The sequence below is a fragment of the Halichoerus grypus genome, chromosome 2, assembly GCF_964656455.1.
Source record: "Halichoerus grypus chromosome 2, mHalGry1.hap1.1, whole genome shotgun sequence".
In the NCBI taxonomy this organism is placed as follows: Eukaryota; Metazoa; Chordata; class Mammalia; order Carnivora; family Phocidae; genus Halichoerus; species Halichoerus grypus.
In genome coordinates this window covers 196,650,066-196,675,739 of record NC_135713.1, presented here as the reverse complement: position 1 = coordinate 196,675,739, position 25,674 = coordinate 196,650,066, and the positions used below count along the sequence as shown (strand labels likewise).

At 46.7% G+C, this 25,674-nt stretch overlaps 1 protein-coding gene across 2 annotated transcripts in view; it reads left to right on the top strand.

Annotated features, from left to right (window-relative positions):
* Positions 1–25,674, top strand: part of PRKCA (protein kinase C alpha) — a 391,533-nt gene that overhangs the window by 302,048 nt on the left and 63,811 nt on the right. For both annotated transcript variants that reach the window (XM_036106826.2, XM_078065961.1), the window contains 3 exons: positions 2,439–2,595; positions 3,699–3,833; positions 4,091–4,187. In XM_036106826.2, the coding sequence (XP_035962719.1) occupies positions 2,439–2,595; positions 3,699–3,833; positions 4,091–4,187 (389 nt within the window). The remainder of the gene's footprint in view (positions 1–2,438; positions 2,596–3,698; positions 3,834–4,090; positions 4,188–25,674) is intronic.

The following is a 25,674-nucleotide window of genomic DNA, read 5'->3' as shown; positions in this document are numbered from 1 at the left end:
CTTGGAAAGCATGGGAGGGATGGGGTGACTGGGTGATGGACACTGGGGAGGGTATGTGTTCTGGTAAGCGCTGTGAATTGTGCAAGACTGTTGAATCTCAGATCTGTACCTCTGAAACAAATAATGCAATATATGTTAAGAAAGAAAAAAAGAAGAAGAAGAATGTAGCAGGAGGGGAAGAATGAAGGGGGGGAAATCGGAGGGGGAGAAGAACCATGAGAGACAATGGACTCTGAAAAACAAACTGAGGGTTCTAGAGGGGAGGGGGTTGGGAGGATGGGTTAGCCTGGTGATGGGTATTGAGGAGGGCACGTTCTGCATGGAGCACTGGGTGTTATGCACAAACAATGAATCATGGAACACTATATCTAAAACTAATGATGTAATGTATGGGGATTAACATAACAATAAAAAAATTTAAAAAAAAAATAAAAAAATAAAATCCTTGGAAAGCATAAGTGAACAAGAGGAACAGAAGCCTGCCTTCTCCGTGGCTAGTAGATGTGAACCAGCCCACTCCCCACTCAGACCATTTGGATACGGTCCCGTCACCTGCCTGTGCTAAGGCTTCCAGACAAGGAGGGTGTAAGGCCATTCACCAGCAGGCACGGGCGCTCCATGTGTCTCCAGGCTGATAACGGGCAGTGCTGGTCTGTGACTTAGGGCAATGTCCAGGGACCCAATATCTTTAACATCCTTCCATCCCCTCCTCTATCTCTGCCCACTGCCAACCCCAGCACCTTCTTCTAAGGACTTCATTTAACAGTCACCCTCAACTGATGATCTGTACTGATAGGCTAGAATGTTTCCCCAGCTCCCCCGTGCATCAGAACCAGGAGGTTTGGTAAACACAGACCACGGCACCGACCCCTAGAGTTCTGACTCAGTCAGTAGTGCCAACACTGCTGGTCCAGGGGCTACGCTGGGAGAACCAGTTAGATGTGTACTCATGGCATCTGGCTAATTAGGGACCCTGATGATGGGAAGTATCAGCCATGTTGGGGAAGATGCCATCCAAAGATGGTGAGGAAGACATTTGGGATAGGCAGGCTCAGGCTTCTGTCCTTTCTTATCATAGTGCTAGATAATGACCTATCTCATTTCCATGCAGTGGCTTTACCCATTCCCACAGAGGTGACAAGCCCCTGCTAGCTGCATCTCTGAGCATGCCTCCCTCTGTGGATGAAGCGGCCTTTCCTCCTCATTATTTTGGATTCCCATATGAGTGCGTCTCAATCTGGGGTGTGCGCTGGAATCATCTGGGGGTCTGGCTAAAGTGAGAATCCTGAGTTTGTAATTTTGGGGCAGGGCCTGTGATTCCACACATGTGATGAGCGCACAGCTGATGTCCCGGGTGCTACGGGTCTGGGGACACGTGTGCACGTTGCAGAACAAGACACAGCACAGCTGTGGAGCATATTCTGTGTTACAGCCGTACGCACGGATGGCTCTTCTGCTGCACATAGGATCACCTGGGGAGCCCTTAAGAACGTGGGCCACACCCCTCAGAGATTCTAATTTAGTTGTGAGCACTGGACATTTTTTTTTTTAGATTTATTTATTTATTTGAGAGAGGGACAGCAGGGGGAGGGGCAGAGGGAGAGGAAGAGAGAGTCACAAGCAGACTCCCCACCGAGTGCAGATCCCAATGCGGGACTCGATCTCATGACCCTGAGCCAAAACCAAGAGTCGGACGCTTAATGGACTGCGCCACCTGGGTGCCCCGTGAGCACTAGGATTTTTTTTTTTTTTAAGATTTTATTTATTTATTTGTCCGAGAGAGAGAGAGCACGCACAAGCAGGGGGAGGAAGAAGCAGGCTCCCCGCTGAGCAAGGAGCCCTGTGCGGGACTTGATCCCAGGACCCTGGGATCTAACCAATGAGCCCAACCAAATGAGCCACCCAGGCATCCCAGCACTGGGATTTTTAAACCCCCTCCCAAGAGATTCCAATGTACAGCCAGATTGGAAGTCACTGGCCTTTACAAAGAAAAGAAATGAATCCTTTCAGGAGCTCAAGTGATGCAATACCATGGCCTAGGTTAGCTGGTTGCTTGGGGGGCCGGGTGGGGGGGCAGGACCAGTTCTGGAGAAGGGCTGCAAACAGTACCTGGGGATCTTGTTTAAATACACATTCTGTTGCAGCAGCTTTGGGGAGGGACCCAGGCTTCTGCATTTCTCATATGAGGTGTCCAGGCCGACGCTGCCGTCCCAAGGCTTGACCACAGGACCCACATGATGCCCATTGTCTCTGGCACCAATGACAGCAGACGGCTTTTCTCATATCAAAGATCAGAGGCTTTTGGTCCTCACCTCCTCTCCCTTTAAACACCATCTTGGCGTCTCTGTCATTCAGCTGGGTCTTGACACAGGACACTGGGCAATACAGGTCAGTTCTCTTTTTATAACATCTGATCTTCTTTCCTTTTCTCTTCACAGTACGAGATGCAAAAAATCTAATTCCTATGGATCCAAATGGGCTTTCAGATCCTTATGTGAAGCTGAAACTTATTCCTGATCCAAAGAATGAAAGCAAACAGAAAACCAGAACCATCCGCTCCACACTAAACCCCCAATGGAATGAGTCCTTTACGTTGTAAGTTTTGTCTTCTCTTCTCAGTTGAATTCTCTCCCCACACATCACAAACCTGCCCACCTCACTGTGAGAGATAATGGGGCGGACCTGTTGTAAATGTCTTTAAACGTCACTTCATTCCTAAGACTTTCTCAGACCACTGCTAAGAGGTCACGGTCGTCACCTGTTTTGGTGGATGGTAACCAAGAGTTACGTGATGCAGGCCCCAGATTATTATCAATACCTCCTGTGTGCAAAAAACTGCATTTATGTTAAGATAATATCAAAATGTAAAAGGTATGTCCCACTTCTTGATGGACTTGAGTTCTTTTGAGGGTTATTGGAGAAGGTAAGGTAAGAATTTAAATAATAATTTCTAAAACAAGGAATACAGGAGTCACATGCTATTGCCCCTGAAATGGGAAGATCATCCTCACCTTTAAAGAGGGAGGACTTCCTGGAGGAGGTGACATTTAAAATGGAGCTTAAAGGAGTGCCAGGATTTCAGAGGCAGAGATGGTAGAAGAGAAAGAAGGAAGGGGGCCATGGCAGGGGAGAGAGGGGCATAAAACCACCGGGGGTAAGAGAGCACTGCCGGCAGTTGAGCATAAGCCAGTGGTCCTCCTTGCAGACTAGAACACAGGAAGTGGTTTCTCTGTGGATGACCGGAAACGTAGCTCTTTTATATAGAACAGAGATTAGCAAGCTTTGTAAAGGGCCAGTTAGTACATAGTTTAGACTTTCTGGGTCATACAGTCTGTGTTGCAACCACACACAATTCTGCGCATCCGTAGACCGTATGTAAACAAAAGCCCATGGCTGTGTTCCAGTAAAGCTTTATTTACAAAAACAAGCAGCGGGCCAGATTTGGCCTGTGGGTGTTAGTTTGCCAACCGCTAGTCTGGAGCTTTGGCTGCTGGGGGTGGGTACTCTGTTGGCAGTGGGGAGCTCCAGGAAGTGAATCAAATATACTATTGGTTTTTTAATCTCAGACTCCCATCATGACCATGGGGTGTGGCTCCCAAGAAACCAGGTTCTAGATAACCATGTGTGTGTGTGTGTGTGTGTGTCTGTCTGTCTGTGTCTGTGTGTGTGTGTGTGCGCGTGCATGCTCTCTTTTGTAGCAAATTAAAACCTTCGGATAAAGACCGACGGCTGTCCGTAGAAATCTGGGACTGGGATCGAACAACAAGGAATGATTTCATGGGATCCCTTTCCTTTGGAGTCTCGGAGCTGATGAAGATGCCGGCCAGTGGATGGTAAGAATGCCCAAGGTTGAATACGTATGTGTCAACCAAAGGTTGATAGTCTTGAAGACGTTAGAGCCCTTAGAGATTCAGCAGACAAACTGGCTTCTGTCTAAAATGACCATTGGCTGTGAGGTTATCTGGCTGTAGTTCTCCCCACAGGACACATTTCAGAAACAGCGAACCAGGAGGTCAAAGGAGAGAAGTTTCTGTATCTGTGGTAGAAACGCAGTGTTTCTCACCCTCCTTCCCTCCCATGTCTCCCAAAGGTACAAGCTGCTTAACCAAGAGGAAGGTGAGTACTACAACGTACCCATTCCAGAAGGGGATGAAGAAGGCAACGTGGAGCTCAGGCAGAAATTTGAGGTGAGGATATCAACAAAATTAATGGAATCGTCTTTCCTTTGGGAAGTTTGGCCTCAGGAAGGGCCAGAATCTTGTGGTCATACCTGCTGGAAGACAGAATCTAAGTGTTAATCTTTCTCTTTATTTAAGAACAGAAGTGCTGCATAATCCCCTTCCTTTGCAAGCTGTGTTAACATGTGAGGCCTATTATCATGGCGAGAATGGGGACTAGAGCTATCCCAGAAATAAGCATGGTTGATTTCTGCATAAGAATTTGGTTGGCACGTCAGCGGGGAGACAGGCAAGGTTCCAAGTGTGGTATTCTCATTAGAAAGGACTGTGCTTCTCCAAATGGCAGGAGGACATTTTGGCATTAACTCCGGAGGTGGTTTGGGTGTAATTAAGCTCTCGGGCCGGCATCTTCATTTCTGCTCCAGATCTTTAGAAAAGGCCAGCTCTTTGTCTCCTTCCCATTGAGTGTCTGTGTTTGCCTTCCACAGATTGATCTGTCTTCTTTCTCCCTCCGCCTCTGTCCTCCCTACCTCCCTCCGTTTCTTCTCTCTACCCATACTTGTCTCTACTCACCAGACATCTCCACTTTTAATACACATTCCTTTCTCTAAGCACTTGCCTTACGTTGCAGGTCACAGCTCCTAATTTTTTCTATTTCTTTAATCACCTGCATCTTGGCTGTCCGCGGGATTCATACGGTAGCCATCACAGCCTATGTAACTGGTTAATTCCTTTTTGAATCTTTCTGTTCCTCAGGCTAATTAGGATTCCCGGGAATTCCCGTCCCCTAAAGAAACACGTGTGTGTACACACACACACACACACACACACACGTGTGTGTGTGTGCGGAGATACTGAACTGTGGCTGAAATGTCGACACTAATGAGATGCCAGTGGTTTTGTTTTAGTCCCTCTGTTGTTTCCTTCTCCGAAATGAAGGTTTGTCCCAAAGAAACATATAGATCATATTGAGGTAGAATGAATTCTTAAGGATGTAAAACATAAAAGCGTTCAAAAGTGCTTTTGGCAGGCTGATACTTGGTGAAAGTGGATGTTGATGGCAAATACTTAAGGTCAGGGCTGTGAGCCTGGTTGCCCTGGGAGCATAAATGAGTCACAAATAATATAAGTAAATGGCAGCAAACAACAGGCCTCAGGATTGGTGACAGCAGGGTGGGGACCGGGGGCAGGGGGTGAACACAAGCCCTGTCCAAAGGGGGCAGCCAGCTGATTATTGCCACGCCGAGGAGGGTCCTGTGCCTCCAGATCTTCTGGTTCTTCAAGAGAAGCCAAAAACCCCCCAATTTTTTTTTTTTAATAAGACATCTTCTGACTTCTTTTAATATTGGCAGCTAATTAAAACTCAGAGCTTGGGGGAGGCCAAACACATCTCTTGCTGTAGACACAGGTAAAATTCAGCCAGTAGAAATCAGCTGGCAATCTCTGCTCCTAAAAAAGACAGGAGGAAAAAAAATAGAAAAAAAGTGTGTATAAAGTGAAGTTCTTTCCAAAGGGCCCTGGTAATATTTAGAGGCATTCAAGTGTAAAGATGTGTTAAGGCTTGGGGTAGCTTCAAGTATCGATGCCAGGCCTGTTTCTCTAATTATTTTTTCCTTCACTTCCTTATCTACGCCCACCTCCCCCTCATAGCTCAGGACAGGAGCCCCATCCCCAACGTCACACCACCTCTGTGAAGGATGGACCTTTCCAGAGAGTTTTGGGACCCCAAGTGCCAGCACTACTCTGATGTCCCAGGCAGGAGAGATTGCTGAGAAGCTAAACAGACCCTTGCTGAATTTCATGCTGTAGTTGTAGGTCATTAGCAACCAATGGGTCAGAAACTGCTGGCACAGAACACGGTTGAGGGAGGGGCGGTACTGGGGCATCATGATCGTAGTCACCCTTGGAAATGTCTGAGACTAAGCTTTGCTGATGGAGAAATACTGACCCACCTTTTATGCCTCATTTCCATGGCTTCCTGGTGAGTAACCTTCCTGTTTTTCTGGGCAGTGAGTCTAGCTTTTTATAAAGGTCAGAACTCCATACTTAAAAAAAAAAAAAGTTGGGGGACTAGGTCAGAGGGCTTGAGGCCAGAATTGCATTTCTCTCTAGAGGCTCGTTAGAGGCCATGCGTATGGTGCTCCCTCCTGGCCATGGACTTTGGACTGGAGTTCTACCAGCTCCAGGGCAAGTGCAGTGAGGGACATGAGCCTCTGCTGTCCAGCTTCCAGGCTTCTGTGCTCAGAGCACCTGCCTGAACTACATCCCAGCTTTTGCTTTAAACCTCTTGCAGCTCCCTCGATTTTACTGGAATTATAGTAGCTCATATACTTAGAGTTGCAGGAGACCAGGCAGAAAGCCCCTCGATGGTGGGGTCAAGGAGATGCTGAGAGTTTTCCCACAGCTGTTGTGTCGTATTTAAAATAGAACATTCAGATCTGACTTCAGGCGGGACTTACCGTGTAGCAGTGTTCCGCTGAGGTCTGTAAACGTGAAACTTGTAATATTTCCCCAGCGTCCAAGTGTCAGGAAGCAGTGTGCCTGGGCAGAAAGGCCGTGTCCACATTTGAGCAGTTCTGGGTCAGAGCCAGCCTTCCCAAACGGGGTGCCACCTGGCACCAGAGTGCAATTTGGGGAACTTTCTCCATCGCTCACCCGATTTCCTCCCTCTCCATCCCCGGCCGCGGTATGACTGCTTCCCAGTGTCTGCGAACTCGCCTCTGTCCACATCCCTCCATATACTTGCCATCCTGACTTACCTTCCATCATCCGAGTTCCTTTCTCCCCTACCTGCTCTTCCAGAGGTACTTTCCCGCCCTCTGGTAACAGTATGATTCAGCTGAAATTTTTAATTTTAAGTTCCATGGTGACTCATGTCTGGATGAAATACAGCACGATGACTAGTCCTTCTAGGGACAGGCATTACTCAGGGGTATTGTACACCAGCTAGAGTCTACAGGGTTATTCTTTCTGTGTCCAGCTTTGTTTTCTATAAAGAGTTAATAGCTAGGTGTGGTTTTCGAATCCTCTTCCAGAAATCAAAAGTCACTCAGTCTGATAGAAGAAAAATCCAAACAAATGAGCATTTACAGCCAGGCCACAGTGTTAGCATTTATCTTGATAACAAGGAAAAATTTTGTTTTCAAATTTATTAGTGATTCTAGAATCCTGGCAAACAGAATGATCGGTGAGTAAAGCTCTTAGGAGCCAAGGAAATCCCAAGATGGTTGGAAATGACCTGATTCCATAATGCATTGTCCCCCTCGAGCAGTTTATCTGCCTAAAAGACAAAACAAATCAGAACCTTGACCGCAGTGTTCATGGACAGTGCATCTATGGGCCTTTGCCCTGTTCCCCATTTGTCTTCAAATAAAGTACACATAGTTCCTGATTCACAAACATAAGTTATGTATTTGTTCATTTGTTCAATAATAAGCCTCCAGCAATGAATAAAGCAAACAGTTCCTCCTGTCTGTGGAGCTTATTGTCTGTACCTTTGGGCCCTGCTTCAGATCTTTTTGGGAATGAGGCAGGATGCTTCTTGAGAAATAAGCTTATTATAACCCCCTGTGCTGGTCAGTGATTCCCCAGGACCTCCCCTCACAATTGAGAAGATTCTGGATTCCTGTTCCTTTGTCTCGCTTCTGGGCCCCTATTCCCTGCGATGAGGCTCATTGTCAGTGATGGAGAGAGGGCCCGCCTTCCCAGAGAAGTGGCCCAGAGGATGGTTGCTTAGCCCCAGCTCAGCAAACTTCCTGTAAAGGGTCACCTAATAAATAATTTAGGCTTTGCAGGCCTCTGGGTCTCTGTCACAACCATTCAGCTATGCCTTTGTGTCACAAAAGCAGCCATAGACAAGGTGTAAACAAATGGACACAGTGGTGTGCTAATAAAACATTATTTATAAAAACAGGTGACAGACCAGATTTGGCCCATGAGCCATATAGTTTAACCCCCGGTTTAGCCTCAAGTCTCTATGTAGAGTCAGATCCTGGTCCTGCCATTTATTAACCACATGACTTCCCTATGCATGTCCTTCACTGTAAATGGGAATATTAATAGTATTTACTTAATGGTATTGTTTTAAAGATGAAAGTAGATTGTCATAAGAAATTTCCTAAAAGCAGACTTTCATACAAGTGTTTTATCATCATCCTCAATATGTTGCATTGCAGAAACTGGGTTATAGAGGGCACGTTTTTTTTTTTTAACTTCTGGAGCTTCCCCAAAAAAAATTTTCGTTCTTTTTTTTTTTTTTTTGATGTTGAAATCATGTTCTAAATGGTGGGCATGTTCTGTGTCCTGTGGTCCAGCCACATGATGAAATAGAAGCGTATTGATGAAACCTGATGACCATTTATAATATTGTTTTTATGGGGAAATAGATCTTCATTTACATTTAGATGCATGTCTGGTACATAATGTGTGGGCGAATTGGGAACTTGGTGTAACTGGCAGTGGGTCAGGTAATCTCTGGATGAAGCAGGAGTCAGGGGAGTAAAAGGAGTCTCAGCCCGAGGAGTCAGCGTGCACTGACGTTTCTCAGCGTGGTCGTTTGACAGAGGGTCCTGAGCAAAGACTCGAACGTGAGCACATCTGAAAGATGTGTTACATGAACCCCACCAAGAATGAACCCAAGTATAATCCTAAGCGTTCACCCAGAAATGGAGCCGTTGGTTTGTTAGTGATGGCGTTCACAGGAAACTCCAGCATCTCTGTCGGTGTCCTAATGCGCTTTGGATCTTTTACAAAATCTGGGATTTGACTCCTTCGCCTCTTGAGCCTAGGGAGCTATGCACGGCATTCAACTTTCCAGTTAGAAGAAAAGTATCTTCTGGCCACATCTTTTCCTCATTTAAAACCATTCCAGAGGATCTTCTTGTCGTTTGTCCATCTCCATGGTTATTCATGAGCTTGAGCATGTTTGTGTTGTGTTTCATCAATCTGGTTGATTCTTCCCCTGAGCCATTTGGGCCACATCTACCCCCAGAGATGGGATGGTCCTAGAATCAAGAACGAGGGAGGGTGCCAGGGTGGCTCAGTCGGTTAAGCATCTGCCTTCAGCTCAGGTCAGGATTCTGGGGTCCTGGTGTTATAGGATCACAGCGCTCTTGGCTCATGAAGTCAAAAAATGAATCTCACAGACACAAAAGGGTGAAGCGAAGTGAAAGTTTATGAAGTGAAGCTGAGAGCAGAAAGGAAAGAAGCAGCTCTCTAGAATGAGAGGGGTCCTGGAAGGGTTGCCATGGCAGTCTTCTATTGAGAACTGCCTGGGAAGCTTGTGGCCTTGAGATTCTTGTGCCATCTTGGTTTGAGCACAGACTTGATAACATCCTTAATGACTGACTTCTTTGAGGTTTGGTCATTTTCTGTGATACACTGTAGCCACCAAAGAAAAATATTCCCGACATCGAAGGCCAGGGGGTCTTGTTTCCTTTTCTCTTGTTCACTCTGGCTTAGCACTTTTGCCTGCCTCGAATAGTCTCAGAGCCCAGCCAGGGGTCCCCTATCTCTCCCTGTCTATACCTTAACCCTTTCCTTACTCACTGAGATCGAGCCCCATATTGGGCTCCCTGCTCAGCGGGGAGTCTGCTTCTCCCACTCCCTCTGCTGCTCCCCCTGCTTGTGCTCGCTCTCTCACTATCCCTCTGTCTGTCAAATAAATAAAAACCTTTTTAAAAATAAATAAGAACAAGGGAGAAGGTTTAGGGGAGGAGAAAAGTAGAGGCGCGTTGTGGGACCACTCTCCGGCCCTTCCTTTGGAGCCAGCCACTTCCTCCCAGGGTTGTATTCCCCCCAGCCCCCCACCTGTCCAACCCCCTCCCCTTCTCCTCGGATGCAGTGCCTTTCTCCTAAGGCTTGGACCCTCGCCCTTGGGGCGATTTCTTTCTAACCGAGACCTTCTTCCACAATCCTCCCCATAGAGAAGTGGAGCAATGGGGCTAATGACCTGAGCCCTGGGCCTGGCTTCTTGGGCCCACAGCACCTGAGCACAGGCTCAGGAGTCCATGAAAACCACCGCCTGCCTCTCCCCGTGTTGTATTTCAGTATTTAACACAGTCAACGCCAAATTCTCTCATTTTACTCCAGTATCACAGTCAGCCCCTCTGATTTGTATTGTGATGACTTTTAGCTGCAAATGGAGTTTAAATGAACTCCTTTCTACTGGTGGGGTTGCTGGTCTCCTCCACAAGTTGTTTACAGTTATTGGAGATGCTGCTGTAAAAAAGCCAGGCAGCTTTCCTTAAAGGAGGCCACACCAATTCTCTTCTGCCCGGTGGTTGAGGCTTTTTGTTGCGCTCGTCATTTAGAGAATTAAGGTAGAACAGAATGAGAAGCTAAAAGCACCTGAGCCTTTTTCTGTACTTGCCTTCCACGGCTGCTCTACTCCAGGATAAGTTAATACCTAACATCAAAAAAGAAAAAAGTTAAAAAGCAAAACAGACACATTTTTAGCAGAATTAGGATTGCTAAGAGGCAATGTGCTTTGGGCTTTGTCTGTGGTGGAATATTTCTGTTGTCGGAAAATAATGGAAAGCAGTGTCCCATTAGGGAGCTGGCAGATGAGACATCATAAATGACTCTCTGGAGTGTCAGGATTCAAGGGAACAAGATGAATGCATTTATTTATTTATTTTTTAATTTTATTTATTCATTTGAGACACAGAGATAGAGAGCATGAGCAGGGAGAGAGGCAGAGGGAGAGGGAGAAGCAGGCTCCCCACTGAGCCAGGAGCCCGATGCGGGGCTCCATCCCCAGGACCCTGGGATCATGACCTGAGCTGAAGGCAGACGCTTAACCACCTGAGCCACCCAGGAGCCCCGAGATGAATGCATTTAAATTGCAGCATTGCTTGACAGGTGTGTGAGCTCTCTACAGAGAACTCCTTGCAGAGTTCTCTAAAGAGAGAAGTTTATGATCAAGTGTGAAGGATGGCAGCAGTTCTTGGGGCGAGGGCTTGACTACCACCTCCCATCCCACCCCTCCCCGGGAGCGGGAGGCGTGCTGCTGATGGGGACAAAGATGAAAAGAGCAGAGAGCGCAGCGAGGGACTGCTAAGCTCCAGACCCTTTCTGTGCCGAGTACTCAGACCACGTGCGTTGGAGGGGTGGTCCTGCATCATGGGAGCCCTGCTGCTGGGGCTCAGATCCTGGCTTGTCCACATCCCAGTCGCATGAACTTGGGCACGTTACTCCACGTTCCAGCATGGTATTCTATGAAGAGGATACAATTTGAAATAGTCGTGATTTCACATTCTGGCTTTACCACTTATTAGCAGTAACCTTGGATAAGATGCTTAAATTCTCTGATCTTTCATCAGGCCTTTTTGGGGAGAGTGGTAGTATCTACTGCATAGCAGTGCTCTGAGGATCAAATGAGCTCATTTGTGTTAAGTTGCCTGGCCTAGCACCTGGCATATAGTAAGTGCTCAATAAATGTTAGCCAGGACTTTTTTTTTTTTTTTGCTTTCATCGTAGCTGATTATATAAAATGGACTTACTCAGATTTGGTTTAGACTGATATTTATGAAAATTTACAAACTCTGACACTACACTTGTGTGTGCAAAGAGGTGCTACAGAGAGGCAAGAACATTCGAGAGCACTGCTTTGAGAAGTTTTGTCAAGGAATCATTCCTGAGAACAGACCAGTAGACTGATTGTCCCAACACTCACCACTCTCTAGAGCCTGAAGTTCAAACTCCAGTTCTCTCTTGATATTTTCAGCGGCAGGCTTTCCCACCCATCTCTGCTTCGGCTCCGTTTTCTATACAGGCAACATTTCAGGGTGATTTGAACTTGAATACTAACCCGATTGGTAGCTTTGCTGGTGCCACCCTCAGCCCAACCCCTGCCCATGGGTCATCTGTGCTCTGCCCCAGGACCTCAAGTTGATGCCCTCATAATAATTCTCATTCTCCCCAATTACAGACCATCATCACCCTCTTCATCTGACTTCATACCCAGCCTTTATCTTCAGATGGTTGAGGAACACCAGAAATTCTTCGACCCGTTGAATAGGGTCAGCCCATAGGAACCAAGCCTGTTCATCTTTAGTGGTTTGAATGTATCATCAGCTACATAATCACATAATCCTAAATTCCAAAGAGTGAATAGCTGCATTTTCCCTTACCTTGAAAAATCCTCTAGGGCTGCACTGTTCAGTTCAGTAACCAACTGGCCGTATGAGTCTATCGAGCACTTAAAAATGCAGCCAGTCTGAATTGAGATGTGCTCTAATTATGAAATACACACTGGATTTCAAAGACTCAGCAAAAAGAAAAGAGTGTAAAATACCTCATTAATAATCTGTATACTGATTCTATATTGAAATAATATCTTGGATATCTTGGGTTAACACTATATTTAACAAATCTGTTATTATATGCTTTTATATGTCAGTATTAAACATTATTGAAATCAATTTCACCTGTTGGTTATATTTTTAATGAGGTTAGTAGGAAATTTAAATTTCTGTATGGCGCTGACATAGTATTTCTATTGGACAGGGCTAATCTGGAACATTTCCTCCCAAGAAAAAGAGTTTGTCATGGGGTGGGGACTGAAATGCAAAACCAGTGACTTTCTAATGTATTTTTCCTGGGCTTATAAATCATCTGTATCCAAGAGAACCGGATTTCAGAAAATGGATTCTCTCAAGATTCTGGGCATGTTGCTGGACCCAGATAAGCGTGTGGGGGGGGAGGGGAGGGTTGTATTTTTGGCATGACTAAATAACTGTTAGAAGGATGTAACAAAGCTGGGATAATATTTGAGTTACCTAATAATTTAATAATGCACATTTCTAATAGTAGTCCCAGAAGTCCCAGTGAAATGTACTGAGAATGTCTGATTAGTTGGAAAGCTGTGAGCAGAGGGTCAGAGCCCTCATCGGACCCTCCCTTTTAGATACAAAGTTGCTTTACCTCCGGAACTATACTAAATGTATTACCTAAGGGCTGTGAACCCATGAGCTACAGTAGTTTTAACAGATATTTTGGAAACAAGGTGACACTAACTTTCCATGGCTGAAATGTTTGATTTGAAAGACTTTTTTGAATAGATTCTACAAAATGTCCCTTGGTCAGAACCTGAAGCAAGATTAGCAGTGGCTTCCATGAGGTCTGTGTCCTCACAGTTTTTTTATTTGTGACCATTCAGAACCATAGCAGGGTCTAAAGCAAAAGAAGCCAAAATAAAATTGTTGAGCATGTTTCATGAGAATGAGCTGCTTTTTGGGGTTGGTGATAGAGGTCCAGAAACTGCTAGAAAGAAGCATCACCCTGGAGACTCTGCAGATTGCCTTAAGAACACACATGTATCTACTTTTATTTATTCCAGGGAAACATTTTGAGATTATCCCTATTACTGATTAACAAATTAATATGATCCACTTACTATTAAAGTATTTAAATCAACATTGATGAGTCTCCGTTGCTAAGTTATATGTGGAACGAGCAAGCAAGCATTTTCCTGTTTACTATTGCTGAAATTGGATTTTCCAAAAAGCCTCCATTGTCTCTGAAGACTTTATCTAATTCAGAATGTTCTTCTCTGGATGAGAAAAAAGAAAATAGTTCACTGGAGACCCTCAGATAAATTGTAGCTATTTGTTGATCTGATCGGGCCTGCTACTGTTACCATGGAAACCTGAGTACTTTCCAGTGACCTTTTGGACCCAAAACAGAAAATCTGTGTGCCCCAATATAAATTCTGCTTTTTTTTCTTCATTTTCATCCCTAAATAGCTTAATTAATTACTTTCTGAACTGTGTGCTATTAAGGGAGGAAAGTCTATAAAATGCACATCAGTTGAAGGATATTTTAATCTTTATATTTCAGCTCCGTCTTAGAAACAAAATCTTTTTTTTTTTTTTTAAAGATTTTATTTATTTATTTGACAGAGACAGAGAGAGCGAGAGCAGGAACACAAGCAGGGGGAGTGGGAGAGGGAGAGCAGGCTTCCCGCCGAGGAGGGAGCCCAATGTGGGACTCGATCCCAGGACCCTGGGATCATGACCTGAGCCGAAGGCAGACGCTTAACGACTGAGCCACCCAGGCGCCCAGAAACAAAATCTTAAACTGAAATAGGTCAAGGTTCAGTGTTTGAAACCACTTTCACGCATTCATTAGATCCTTGTCAACAGAGGTCAACACTACCACTCAACCGAGCAGACTCAAAGAAAGCTTCCAAAAGCAACTGCACAGAATTTCTGATTAGTCTGTAAGGGAGGGTGAATGCATTTATATCATAGCATTGGCAACATGCTTTCAGTTTAATTTCTCTTATGGAAATGCCTTTGGTGGGAAACCAGAAAAAGATTGTGCATTCCAGTTATCTGTTCCATCCTAATGGATTCCTGAAATGACATAAAAAGCCTTGTGTTTGTAGCTGTGGGGTTGGCCTTAAGGGTGGATGTTGCCAGTTCAATAAACAGGGCAAGCCTAATATTAAACGTTAAAAGCAGCTATCCATGTGTACCCCTGTGTACCACAGGGGATTAGCAGGTCAGGAACTGGAAGGAAGGAAGATAGAGCTGGTGTCCCTTGGCACAAACAGAGACATGGTACCTAAGCACTGATACAGGTCCCTATGATTCTAGCCCAAGCACCAAAGTCAAAGCCCCTTAAAAGAGAAAAGCCTAGAATAAGGTTGACCCCCCACATAATGCTGTTTGCTGTTTCTGCAAGGAACATGTCCTACAAAGAATTAGAATTGGGGATCTAGAGAGGTCAGTCCCAAGGATTCTGAACTCCCTGGATAGCCTGAAAAAAAAAAAGTGGTGACCACTCTGGTGCTTCAGATCCTTGCAACTCCAAGTATGATCCATGGACCAGCAGTAAGAGTACCATCTGGGAGCTTATCAAAAATGCAGGATCTAGGGACACCTGGGTGGCTCAGTTGGTTGAGTGGCTGCCTTCGGCTCAGGTCATGATCCTAGGATCGAACCCCATGTCGGGCTCCCTGCTCAGTGGAGAGCCTGCTTCTCCCTCTCCCTCTGCCTGCTGCTCTGCCTACTTGTGCTCTCTCTCTCTATCTCTGTCAAATACATAAATAAAATCTTTTTAAAAATGCAGAATCTCAGGGGCACCAAGTGGCTCAGTCAGTTAAGCATCTGACTTTTGATCTCAGCTTAGGTTTTGATCTCAGGGTCGTGAGTTCAAGCCCCACTTTGGGCTCCACACTGGGCATGGAGCCTACTTATAAAATGCAGAATCTCAGATCCCATCCTAGACTTGTACTGAGTCAGAATCTGCATTTTCACAAGATGCCCAGGTGGTTCCTGTCCCCTTCAAAGTTTGAGAAACGCCGATGGAGAGGATGTGACCTGTTGACTAATAAGCGAACAAATTTATGTCCTCCAGTGGTTGTGGAGGCGATGAGGACAGACTTCATTTACACCCAGTATCTAAATTCAATGGGATGGGGATTGGCACCCAGTCCCCTGCTTTTATACAGCCCATGAGCTAAGAATGGTTTAAATATTTTCAATGATTTTTTAAGGGTAATATTGGTGACACTTGAAAATTAGATGAAATTCATACTTCAGCGTCCATAGAGTTTACTAACACAACCATGCTCATCCGTTTGTTGTCAGTGGTCTGCTTTCCTGCTACAAAGGCAGAGCTGAGGCCCTGGAATGGAGGCTTCATGGCCTCCCAAGCCTAAATTATGCTGGTCCTTCACAGGAAAAGTTTATAATGCAATAATAGCATATCAGAAGTGGGGGCGATGCATAAAATTATCATCATGGGTGAGAAAACAAAAGCACAGAAGGGACTTACTTGAGCTGGTTTGTAGCAGGACCCAGATCTCCTGTCTCTTCTCAGTCACCCTCCCTGTCCACCATGTTCCCGTCCCCCTCAGGCACACATCATGCTTTGGCACGTACCTTAGTACTTGTGTTCCCTTGGAAAGGCTCCCCACTTCCCCTCTGTCTCAAGCTTTCCAAAGCCTACCCATATTTACATACTTCTCAAGCCTTTTAAACCAGTCCTTGTGCAGACTAAGACTGCTTACCTGCTGGACACACCTGTAAGATTTGCCACCTTCCTATGTCCAGAGTGAGAAGCGCAAGTCCTGCTCTGGATGCTTCAGAATCTAAACGTCAGGCCCTGTGTGGCTTTCCTCGACGGCCCAGGGGAGGATGTCTGAGCCTGTGTGTTCTAGGAAGCTGATGGAGGCCTTCTAGGGGAGAGGCCATTCTGCAGCCCAGAGAGTCTCCTTCATTCACACCTAAATCCCTTTAGCCTCAGGCAAAACCACAGGTGTGAGGAATATGGTCATGCTCAGAGATGGACCAGCTCCTTTCCCATACTTCGTGTGGTTCCAGAAACAGGTAGTTCGGAAAATCTCAAACTGCTGTGTCCTAAGAATGTTGCTGAGTAGGAATAGGGGATGCGCGACCTTTTACTCTGTCTCCACTCTGTGAGTAATATTCCTGACCCTCACAGCAGAGGAGAAGCAGAACTTTCTTTCCAGCTTGAACCCAGTGAACATAGATGAGCAGGGGTCTGACTCAGGCCACAAGTTAGTTCTTTGTCCCGGTACTAGTATCTCCAGTTCTTAAGACTCGGATCCAGCCTCACTGCTGAGGAGATTATGGCTCTTGTGACGTGACGTGGTGTTAAACATGGAGACCACAGTGGCCTCAGGAACTCAGAATGGCGGCTTCCAATTGTGAGGCCCATTGGGAGTGGTGGCTGGGGTGCTCGTGGGTGTTTTATTTTGGTTTTATTGATGGTCTTTGTTTTCACGGATGAGGTCTCTGGCCTTTAAGACCATCGCCTTAATGTACAAGGCACTGTGGCTCTTCCTACCTCATCAAGCCAACCAGGTGGAGTCAGAGAGGGCCATTGCTCAGGACCTCAATGAATTCAGTGTCTCTCATGTCCATTGTCGAAAACTGGGTACTTAACATTTAGGCAGCTCTCAGACATTTACTGTCTTCCCGCTGCACAGAGGTGCTTTGCTTCCTCATCTCCCATCCAACATCGAAGTGTGAGGACCAGCCTATGTTCCCTCAGAGTGCTCACGGACGTGTGGAAGGAGAGGGTCTGTGGGAGTCTGGCTGATTCACTTCATAAGCCTTTCTTTGATTTTTTTTTTTTAAGATTTTATTTATTAGAGAGAGAGCACGAGCTCTCTCTGCAGTGAATTAAGGTACCCAGCTGAAGTGCAGTCTCTCTTGTGTCCCCCTGGAACGTTAGGAAGACCTAGATGTGGGGCTCGATCCCAGGACCCCCGGATCATGACCTGAGCAAAAGGCAGACGCTTTGCCAACTGAGCCACCCAGCCGCCCCTGATTTTTTTTTTTTTTTTTTTTTTTTTTAAGATTTGGGTTTGTTTGTCATGTCCAAGCATGAAATGGCTTAGGGGGCTTTCTAGGTCTAGCTGAGTCCAAGAACACCTGCCCAGTGGTTGCTGGAAGGCTGTGAAGCTGCCCAGCCACAGTATGGAAGTGTCTCTGCTAGAGGACTTTTGTCTCCCTGTAGAAGGTGACCTATTCAGATGGAAGTGGAAGGTAGGACCCTTCTGAAGCCATACCATGTACTTTTCAGGGCATCTCAGCCAACGTGGAGCCCTCTATCCCTAGAGGTATTAAGGCAGAGATTGGGCAGCTCTATCAGGTGCAGGAGAAATGTCGATTAAATTTCCTCTAAGGTTCTGGGAAACAGCAACATTTCAGTTAAGGATGTTTTTGTTGCTGGTGTGTTGCCTTTAATCTTGATGTGGATTAAGATCTCTAGCCTAAAATAGAGCTTTGGGGATTGGAATAATATGGCCTATTTTGAGAACAATTATAAATAGATTCATGATTACAGATTTAAAGGACCATAATTATAAGCTGTAACAGAGGCTAATCTATCCATACCTGTTCAAAGAGATGTAAAATTCATATTTAACCAGCTTATTTTAGTAGACAAAACCTTCCAAGCACAAAGTATAATCTGTTTGTCTCTGATCTCCTCTGTTCAGGCTCAGGGATATGGTGACGCTTTCAGGCTGTGGAATTTTGGGTTCGGAAAACCAGCCTCCTTCTCAAATTTTCTCCCAGAAGCAGACTCACACTCTGTATGAACTTGTAGGACTTGTCTCATGACTCCTTGTACAAGGTTTTCTGTTAAGATGGTTTCAATTTATTTTTCTCACGTTAGTTCTTTTTTTTTTTTTTTAAGATTTTATATTTATTTTTATTTATTTATTTATTTGAGAGAGAGAGAATGAGAGATAGAGAGCAGGAGAGGGAAGAGGGTCAGAGGGAGAAGCAGACTCCCTGCTGAGCAGGGAGCCCGATGTGGGACTCAGTCCCAGGACTCCAGGATCATGACCTGAGCCGAAGGCAGACGCTTAACGACTGAGCCACCCAGGCGCCCTCTCACGTTAGTTCTTGCGAAAGTAAAGTTACCCAGTCAGGAGGGGTTTTTTTTAAGACAGAAGTTGAAAGATGAAAAGAAGTACGCCTGGGGAGCCAAACCTGGTCACCTGGCGTTCGGGCAACCAGAACGTGGTTAATGAGCTGCCCAACCTATGTTTTACCAGTAGTCTTTGGCTCTTCAAGATACCAGAGTCTTCTGAATTATCAAGAAAAAAATTTTGTTACGGGTAGTTTTCATGGTAAGTGGGTTTGGTTCTATTCTTACCGAAGAGTGGTGACCCACGTGTATGAAATTCAGGGGTAACTAGCTGTGTGCTACCTCAGACACTTGATGAACCAGATAAACCATTACTCCATCATATGGATTGGCCCAAAGCAAAAGAAGCATCCATGATTATCGTGGAGCTGTGTGATGGGATGTCATGCGTGGCCACATAAAAGCCACAAGAAAGAGCGAGAAGGGCCGTGGCTCCGTGTGGTCTGACACGAGTCCGTTCATTATTCATACAACCAAGAAAGAATCCGTTCCCACCCCTCTGAGGGCCAAGTCAGACCTGCCCCTCTTGAACCTCTGGAGCAGGGCCTGCCTTCTCTGCTGGACCCTCACGCTGCCTCCTGGGCTGTCTCTCCCCTGTGCTTTCTGTCTGCACTGGAAATGAAATCTATGGTGTGTTGTACTCGAGTTTTATTTCTCTCGTGGTGCTGATTGTTTTCCTGTGTCTGCAGCATCCTCCCTACTAACCTCGCAGTTTTTCCCTTTCTCCTGTCTCTTACAGGGATGTCATGTCCTCTTCTTAAAGGTAGTTCTTCCTCCACTCTGTCCTCTTCCATCTTCCCTGCCACAAAAACATTTTTGTGGCTGCCAAGCCTGAGCCTCCCAGCCATGCTCTCCGCTCTTAAGGATGCACTGTGTGTTCTGGTAGCTTGAACCTTCCGCCTACTCGTGTCCCCGTCTGTGCGCTCCCCTCCAAATGGCCACGGCCCTCCAGTGAGGAAAAAAACGCTCCGTATGCGTCACCCAGAGAGCATACCCATCCTCCCCCGTCTCCAGATTAGGTCCGTTTAAGATTATACAAAATAAGAAATAATTGAAATCTCCGATCAGTGATTAAAGATAAATTCAAGTCTGTTTTTAAAGCATCAAATGAACAGAAAGAGTGCATCTTTAAATTGACAGCACACATTTTCCTTCCCTTCTGCCAGTATATATCTCCAACCACATATTAAGACTCATTTTCAATTTTGTGTAGACATCTACATGAGCATGCAAACAATATGGTGTACTTACAATACATGTGTGCCTTTATATGGAAGGTGTAGTGTAATATATCATGGGGCTGAAATCATCAGATTTTCCTGATGTTCTTAATGCCTGGCTTAATACTTCTCACTATATTTCATTCCTTTTTTCATTTTTTAATTTTTTTCCCAAATCAATTGTTCATAACCTAATCAACCATTCTACCCCACCCCCAAACTGTCAAATGGAACTTTGCAAAGTGCATGTAAATTATTTCAAAAATCTTATCCATAATCCTTTCTGACAACACCAGTCTCTTTTGGGGAGCTGGTTAGAGTCGTGTACCAGCTGCGTGTCTTCAGTGTATTGTCTTTGTTAATAATTGAAATCCACTCTGGATCGTTAAAGCGTATTCATATTGGAACCATCTGAAAAACTTAAACATTCAAATACTTGGGTGAAGAATTTGCAAGGGGAAATCCCACCCCCGATCCTAAGCTAGAATCAACGTATGATGCTCTTTTTAAAACACTGTACTAAGGAAAAGATCTAGTAAATAATGGTTTTCAAGTTTCTCTCTGTAGACTTGTATCTGACACTACAGATATGTCCCCTCAGGGGCCACAAGAGATTAGTGACCCAGAGTTATTGAAAATAGGGGAAAAAAAAAACTATTCTTTGAGGTTTCACAAGTCTTACAGAGTGTGGTGACTATCGTGTGAAAACTTGCGTCTGTCAAGATTTCTCTCGTTGCCGCCCTCCCGTTGTTAGTCTTTTAAAACGCTGTCACACCATGCCATGTGTTCACTTTGGAGAAACATCTTCAGAAGTTGGCCATGGCCGGACACTCTGAGCCACCCGGCGATTTCCTCCCTCAGAGTGAAAACATCCTCAGAGTGAGCAGACACCTCTTGATCATTCCAGGACGTGGAGACAGTTCCTGCGTAAAAACAAACAAATCACCTGTCATACCCTGTTATTTCAGAGGACAGCTCTACTCTGACGAAGTGGATTCACACTTGGAGATTCAGGTCCTTACTGTGACCCGGATCTCTCTTGCCTGTGCAGTGTGTTTCTGTCATTGTGATTAGGGTTTGTCGTCCCAGGGAGAAATAATATACATAGTATGGGGCTCTATTTCACAACATGCAGAAGGAGCTGGGTGCTGGCACAAAGCTCAGATGGGGCTGGAAAGGGAAAGGGCCGGGGTGGGGGGGGGAAGAAGAAGAAAAAGGGGGAAGCCTTCACCTCCCTGGATCCCCTCCTGGCCGGTGAACCACGGCCCCTCCCACCTGCAGCGAGCGGCTGTCCCATCTTCAGAAGGACTGCCATCCCTCCTGCCTGCTGGGCAGCCCGGCTCCCACCTTGTCGCTGCAGGGACACAGCCGGTGGAGAGGTTAAGCTCCAGGCTGCCTGGGTTCAAATCCCAGCTCCGCCGCCTCCTAGCTATAAGGCCATGGGCCACTTAGCTCACCTCAGTTTCTCCATCTCTAAAATGGGGGCGATAAAAAATACCAGCCTCCTAGGGCTGCTGGGGGGACTGAACGAAGCAAGATAAAACGTGGACTGAATAGCGCTTGGCTGGGTTGCTCCTGCCGTTACCCTCGGCTCCCTCCCTCTGCCCGCCCCCAGGTACTGGGAAGAGGAAACGTGGCTGTTTTCGGAGAAGCCATTGCCAAGTTAGGACGAACCCTTCGTCATGTTCTCTGAGTCCCCCGCGGGCCCCGGGGTTGGGAGACCCAGTTGTGCATTAGAAGCATAGCGCCCCCCACGCCCCCCAAGCCCCCCATGCCCCCCGCACGCAGCAATGAAGGTCGTTGAGGAGCAGGGTCGGGAGGTGTCAATGAAGCCTCTTGTCTTTGTGTTGGTGCTTTGTGTTGTTTCCTGCGCCTTCTGCTATGGGTCTTGGGACAAGAAACACAGATGATGCTACCTGAAAATGTCACCCATCTGTCGGATCTCCGCCCCGACCCAGGCAGTGAAAATGGAGTGCCATCACTCACACCTCTTTGCAGAGTGGCATTGCTTGCTTGCTCAGGAACTAATCTTCACTTTGTGGCTTTTTCTGAAAATAGACCTGTCATTCATCAGTCCGTGGCTGGCCCCCAGGGGCCATGTCTCTGTGTTGACACACTGGGAAGAAGCAGGCAGGCAGGACAGTCCGTGACTCTCGCCAGTGGCCCTGGGTAGGCAGCCAGATCTGCACAGAGCTGGTGGCTGGGGTTGCAGGATGCAGCCATGGTCTCATCTCTCGCTAGGGGTATTCCTTTTGTAACCCACATTCCACCACCCCGCCTCCCGCTCCCCGCCCAGGCCCCAGCAGCCTGTAAGTACTGGTAGGATCACAGTAATTGAAAGAATTTAAATTTTACTAGCTCTTCCCAGCTTATGACACAAGACCCCCACCCACCTCCAGGCATCTGAGCCATACACACCCTCCCCCAAAGCTCCTCCTCCAGGGCCCCTCCTGCTCTGGAGACCAGCTCTTATAGCAAAGGTGCATGGACCGCTTGGCCATGTCCCCCCGAGGACAGTGGGGACCACCCCCCCCCAGCTCATTTATACCCCTTTGCTTCATCTGCTTGCTTCCTGTTGTAAGAATCTCTCTTCTGGTGGGACAGCAGCTGCTAAGCTCTGATGATGCCGCCATCCCTAGAGGAAGGGAGGTCTCCCCACTCAGGAGGAGGCAGAGAGTGTCAGTCCATTTTACAGATGAAGAAGCTGAGGCCTCGGAGAAGTCAGCAGTGCCATAACTGGTATTCCAGCCCACGTCTGGTGGACATGCTCCTCGCCATTTGCTTCCCTGTCAGCCAGTTGCCCTGGGATGGGGGGGAGGCAGATTGGGGGGACAGAGAGCAGCCCAGAGCAGTGCAGCTACCACCAGCCTGGGAAGCAGGTGTCCCACTGAGCTATAATTAGGTCCTTCTGTTTTTAAAAACGGGTGTGGTTTTAAAATGTTCAGTGAAGATACGGTGAAATCAATGGTTGTGGAAATTTGGTGCTAAATTTAATTGCATTCAACCCCACTTTCAAAATGCTTGCTGCTGTCAATTAGAGACGTTTTAGAATTTAAAAAAAAAAAATTGAGTAATTGAGCAAACGTATCTAGTATTTTGGGGGGAAGGATCCTTTTGTTTGTCTATGTTGACTTCCATGAGGATGCAGGGTCAAGCCTCCTTTGCCAGGTGCCCAGTCCTGCTCACCTCTCCGGCAGCCACTGGACAGGGGTGGAAGGAAGGGTCTGGAACTTTCCCCAGGGCTGTAGGCTTTATTGCCAGTTATGGTTTGGTTGAGGGTTTTTGGTTTTGTTTTTGTTTTTCAGTTGATTTCAGGAGCTGCTGTTCTGTGATCATTTAGCTCCACTTGCATTTCCCCAGTGGGCTTTTTCATTGAATTTCCCAGATTGTTTCTACCTTTCAGATAAACACAGAGGCTCCCCCGGGCCACTCCCTGTTCCCTCGCAGCCCTCCCTGCCTCCTTTTCCCTGCTTCTTGCCAAGTCTGAGCTCAGTCGAAGGCCTGGGGGGAGATTCAGGAATCCTAGGTCTAGAACCGTTGAGATGCTGTTTTCAAGACATGAAGCATGCAGAGACTAAAACATACTTCTGGCGCATACTGTGGGCATTTCTCAGAGGCCTGGCTTTCATGTTAGAGATGTAGAGTCATCTATAAAGGTAGAGCTGGGAAGATACAATCTGTGTCTCCTTTGAGCATTTGTCAGAGTTTTACTTCTGCAGGGTGGACTAGGAACCTTAGGCATATCTCTACTAAAAGATCCCAGTCCAAATGCAATGGCTCCGGAAAATAAAACACCACAAGAGGGCAGTCAAGACTTGCAAATAAAAGATTTCCAGGAAAAGTTGCACACAGAAGATCCTTAGGAACTTGTGACTCTATCTCTTTACGTTTTTGATGGACCAGAAGATGGGATCACCACTTTACGTTCCCAGTTGTTACTTGGTTTTATGGAATGACAAGGTGCCAAGAAGGCAAGAAGTCCAGGCTTTCTCTAGGTCTGAGGGACTCCTGTGGTCTGTTCTGGCCTGCCTGGGCCCCTGTCCATTCACATCCACCCTGCTTTCTTAGCAGCAGAGACCTCCCCACTTCTAAGCAATTGAGCCGACTGTCCGGAAAACCATTGACTTTGACAGCTTCCAGGAGTTTCCGGGCTCCTGACCCTGCCACAGCTGACTCATAAAGCCAGGGCAGTATTAACCCCAAAGGGGCACATTCCAGGCAGCAGAAGGATTAGAGGTTTCACAAAAGTACTAAGTACCAAGAGCGTTCTAACCGTACTATGCCTTGGCCACGGCCCCTCACACGGTGCCTTCCGGAAGGCTCCAGACCAATGTGCGCTGTCGGCCCCCTGGCGAGAGACCGTCTTTTTTTTTGGCAAAGGGAAGAATTGAGGGCAAGTTTTTGGACCTCAGATCCTCACCAAAGTCTGGAGTCTCAGCAGCGCGGGGAGGACTGAGGGCAGTAGCCTTCCCAGGATCGGTTTATCAGGCGAGACAAGTGCTTCAGCCTGATACCCGTGGATACCCCTGATACCCGAGACAGCAGTTAGGGGACAGAGCTGGGAAATGAGGGAGAACAAGGCTGGCTGTAAAGGTCCTAGGGGTGTGTGATACTCAGGACAGAAAGAACCAAGCACTTTGCCTTTCCCACGTTGGGCCTGGTGCGGATGTTTCTCTGGAGACGGCGGCTCGGTTGCCATGACAACAGGCCAGCCGGTTCCCTGTGAATTCGTTCAGCAGTGGTGACAGCCTAAGTGAATGTGCCCATAAAAATATTTCTTATTAAGAAAATGACTCAATGTGGTTTCCCTTACATTTCTGCCCTACCGAATAAGCACTTCCTTCGGCACGTTGTGTGTCTGCACAACGGCGTGTCCCCGCAACGGCGTGTCCCCGTCCCAGCTAGCACATCGGGCACCGTGGAAGAGAGTGGATAGTTCACGTGCATTTGAGGTTCTTCATTGTTGCTGTTCCGGTGGGTTAACAAGGAGACAAAGGCGTGCTGTTTACATCTAACCACAGTGATACAGGGCGAGGGTAGGCAAACGGCAGCCCACAGGTCAAAATCCAGCTCCTGCGGGGTTTTGTAAATAAGATTTTATTGGAACGTAGCCACGCTCCTTCACTCACCCGTGTGATTTCACACTCCAATGGCAGAATTGGGTTGTTAAAACAGAGACCGTCTTTGGCTGACAAAGCCGAATATCTTCATTGCCCATCCCTTTACAGGAGACATTGGCCTGCCCTTGCTATAGGAGGATGAGCACTGGATTCAAAGATCAGAGGTCTGGATTCAGAGCCCAGGGACGAAGACGGAGTTAGACACGTCAGTTAGCCAGTTGCCACGTCTGTAATGTGGGTGACCTGGTTAGCTTATCTCCAGCTTCCTTCTAAATACAAAAAGCTCTGTCACTCTTGTGCTGTTGGTCCAACATTACACCTCAGGGGAACGATCCTCTGCCAGATGATCCGGGGTCCTGTTTCAAGGACCAGTATCGAGGAAAGTAGCATCCTTCTCTTTCCCCTACCCCCGCCCCCAGTACTGTCTCAGTGGCTCAGTAGCCATGAGTAGTGGACTTAGCTCTCTAGACCTCAGTGTCTTCACCTAACCAAAGGCAGGGCAGACCTTCCCAAGGACCCTTCTGCTGCTGACAGTCCCTGGGTCTGAGAACTCCTTGCAGAAGAATGAATGATGCACACCTGTGATTTGCCAGCCACCTCTGATCCCCAGTGCCAGGAGAAGACTCGTCAGCAGGTGTTGGCGTACTTGTACGGGAGGAACCACCTAGCCGCATGCCTCCAGGTTATAGCTGTAGGTTGGATTACCGAATCTGAAGGGGGGTGTAAAAAAAAAAAAAAGTA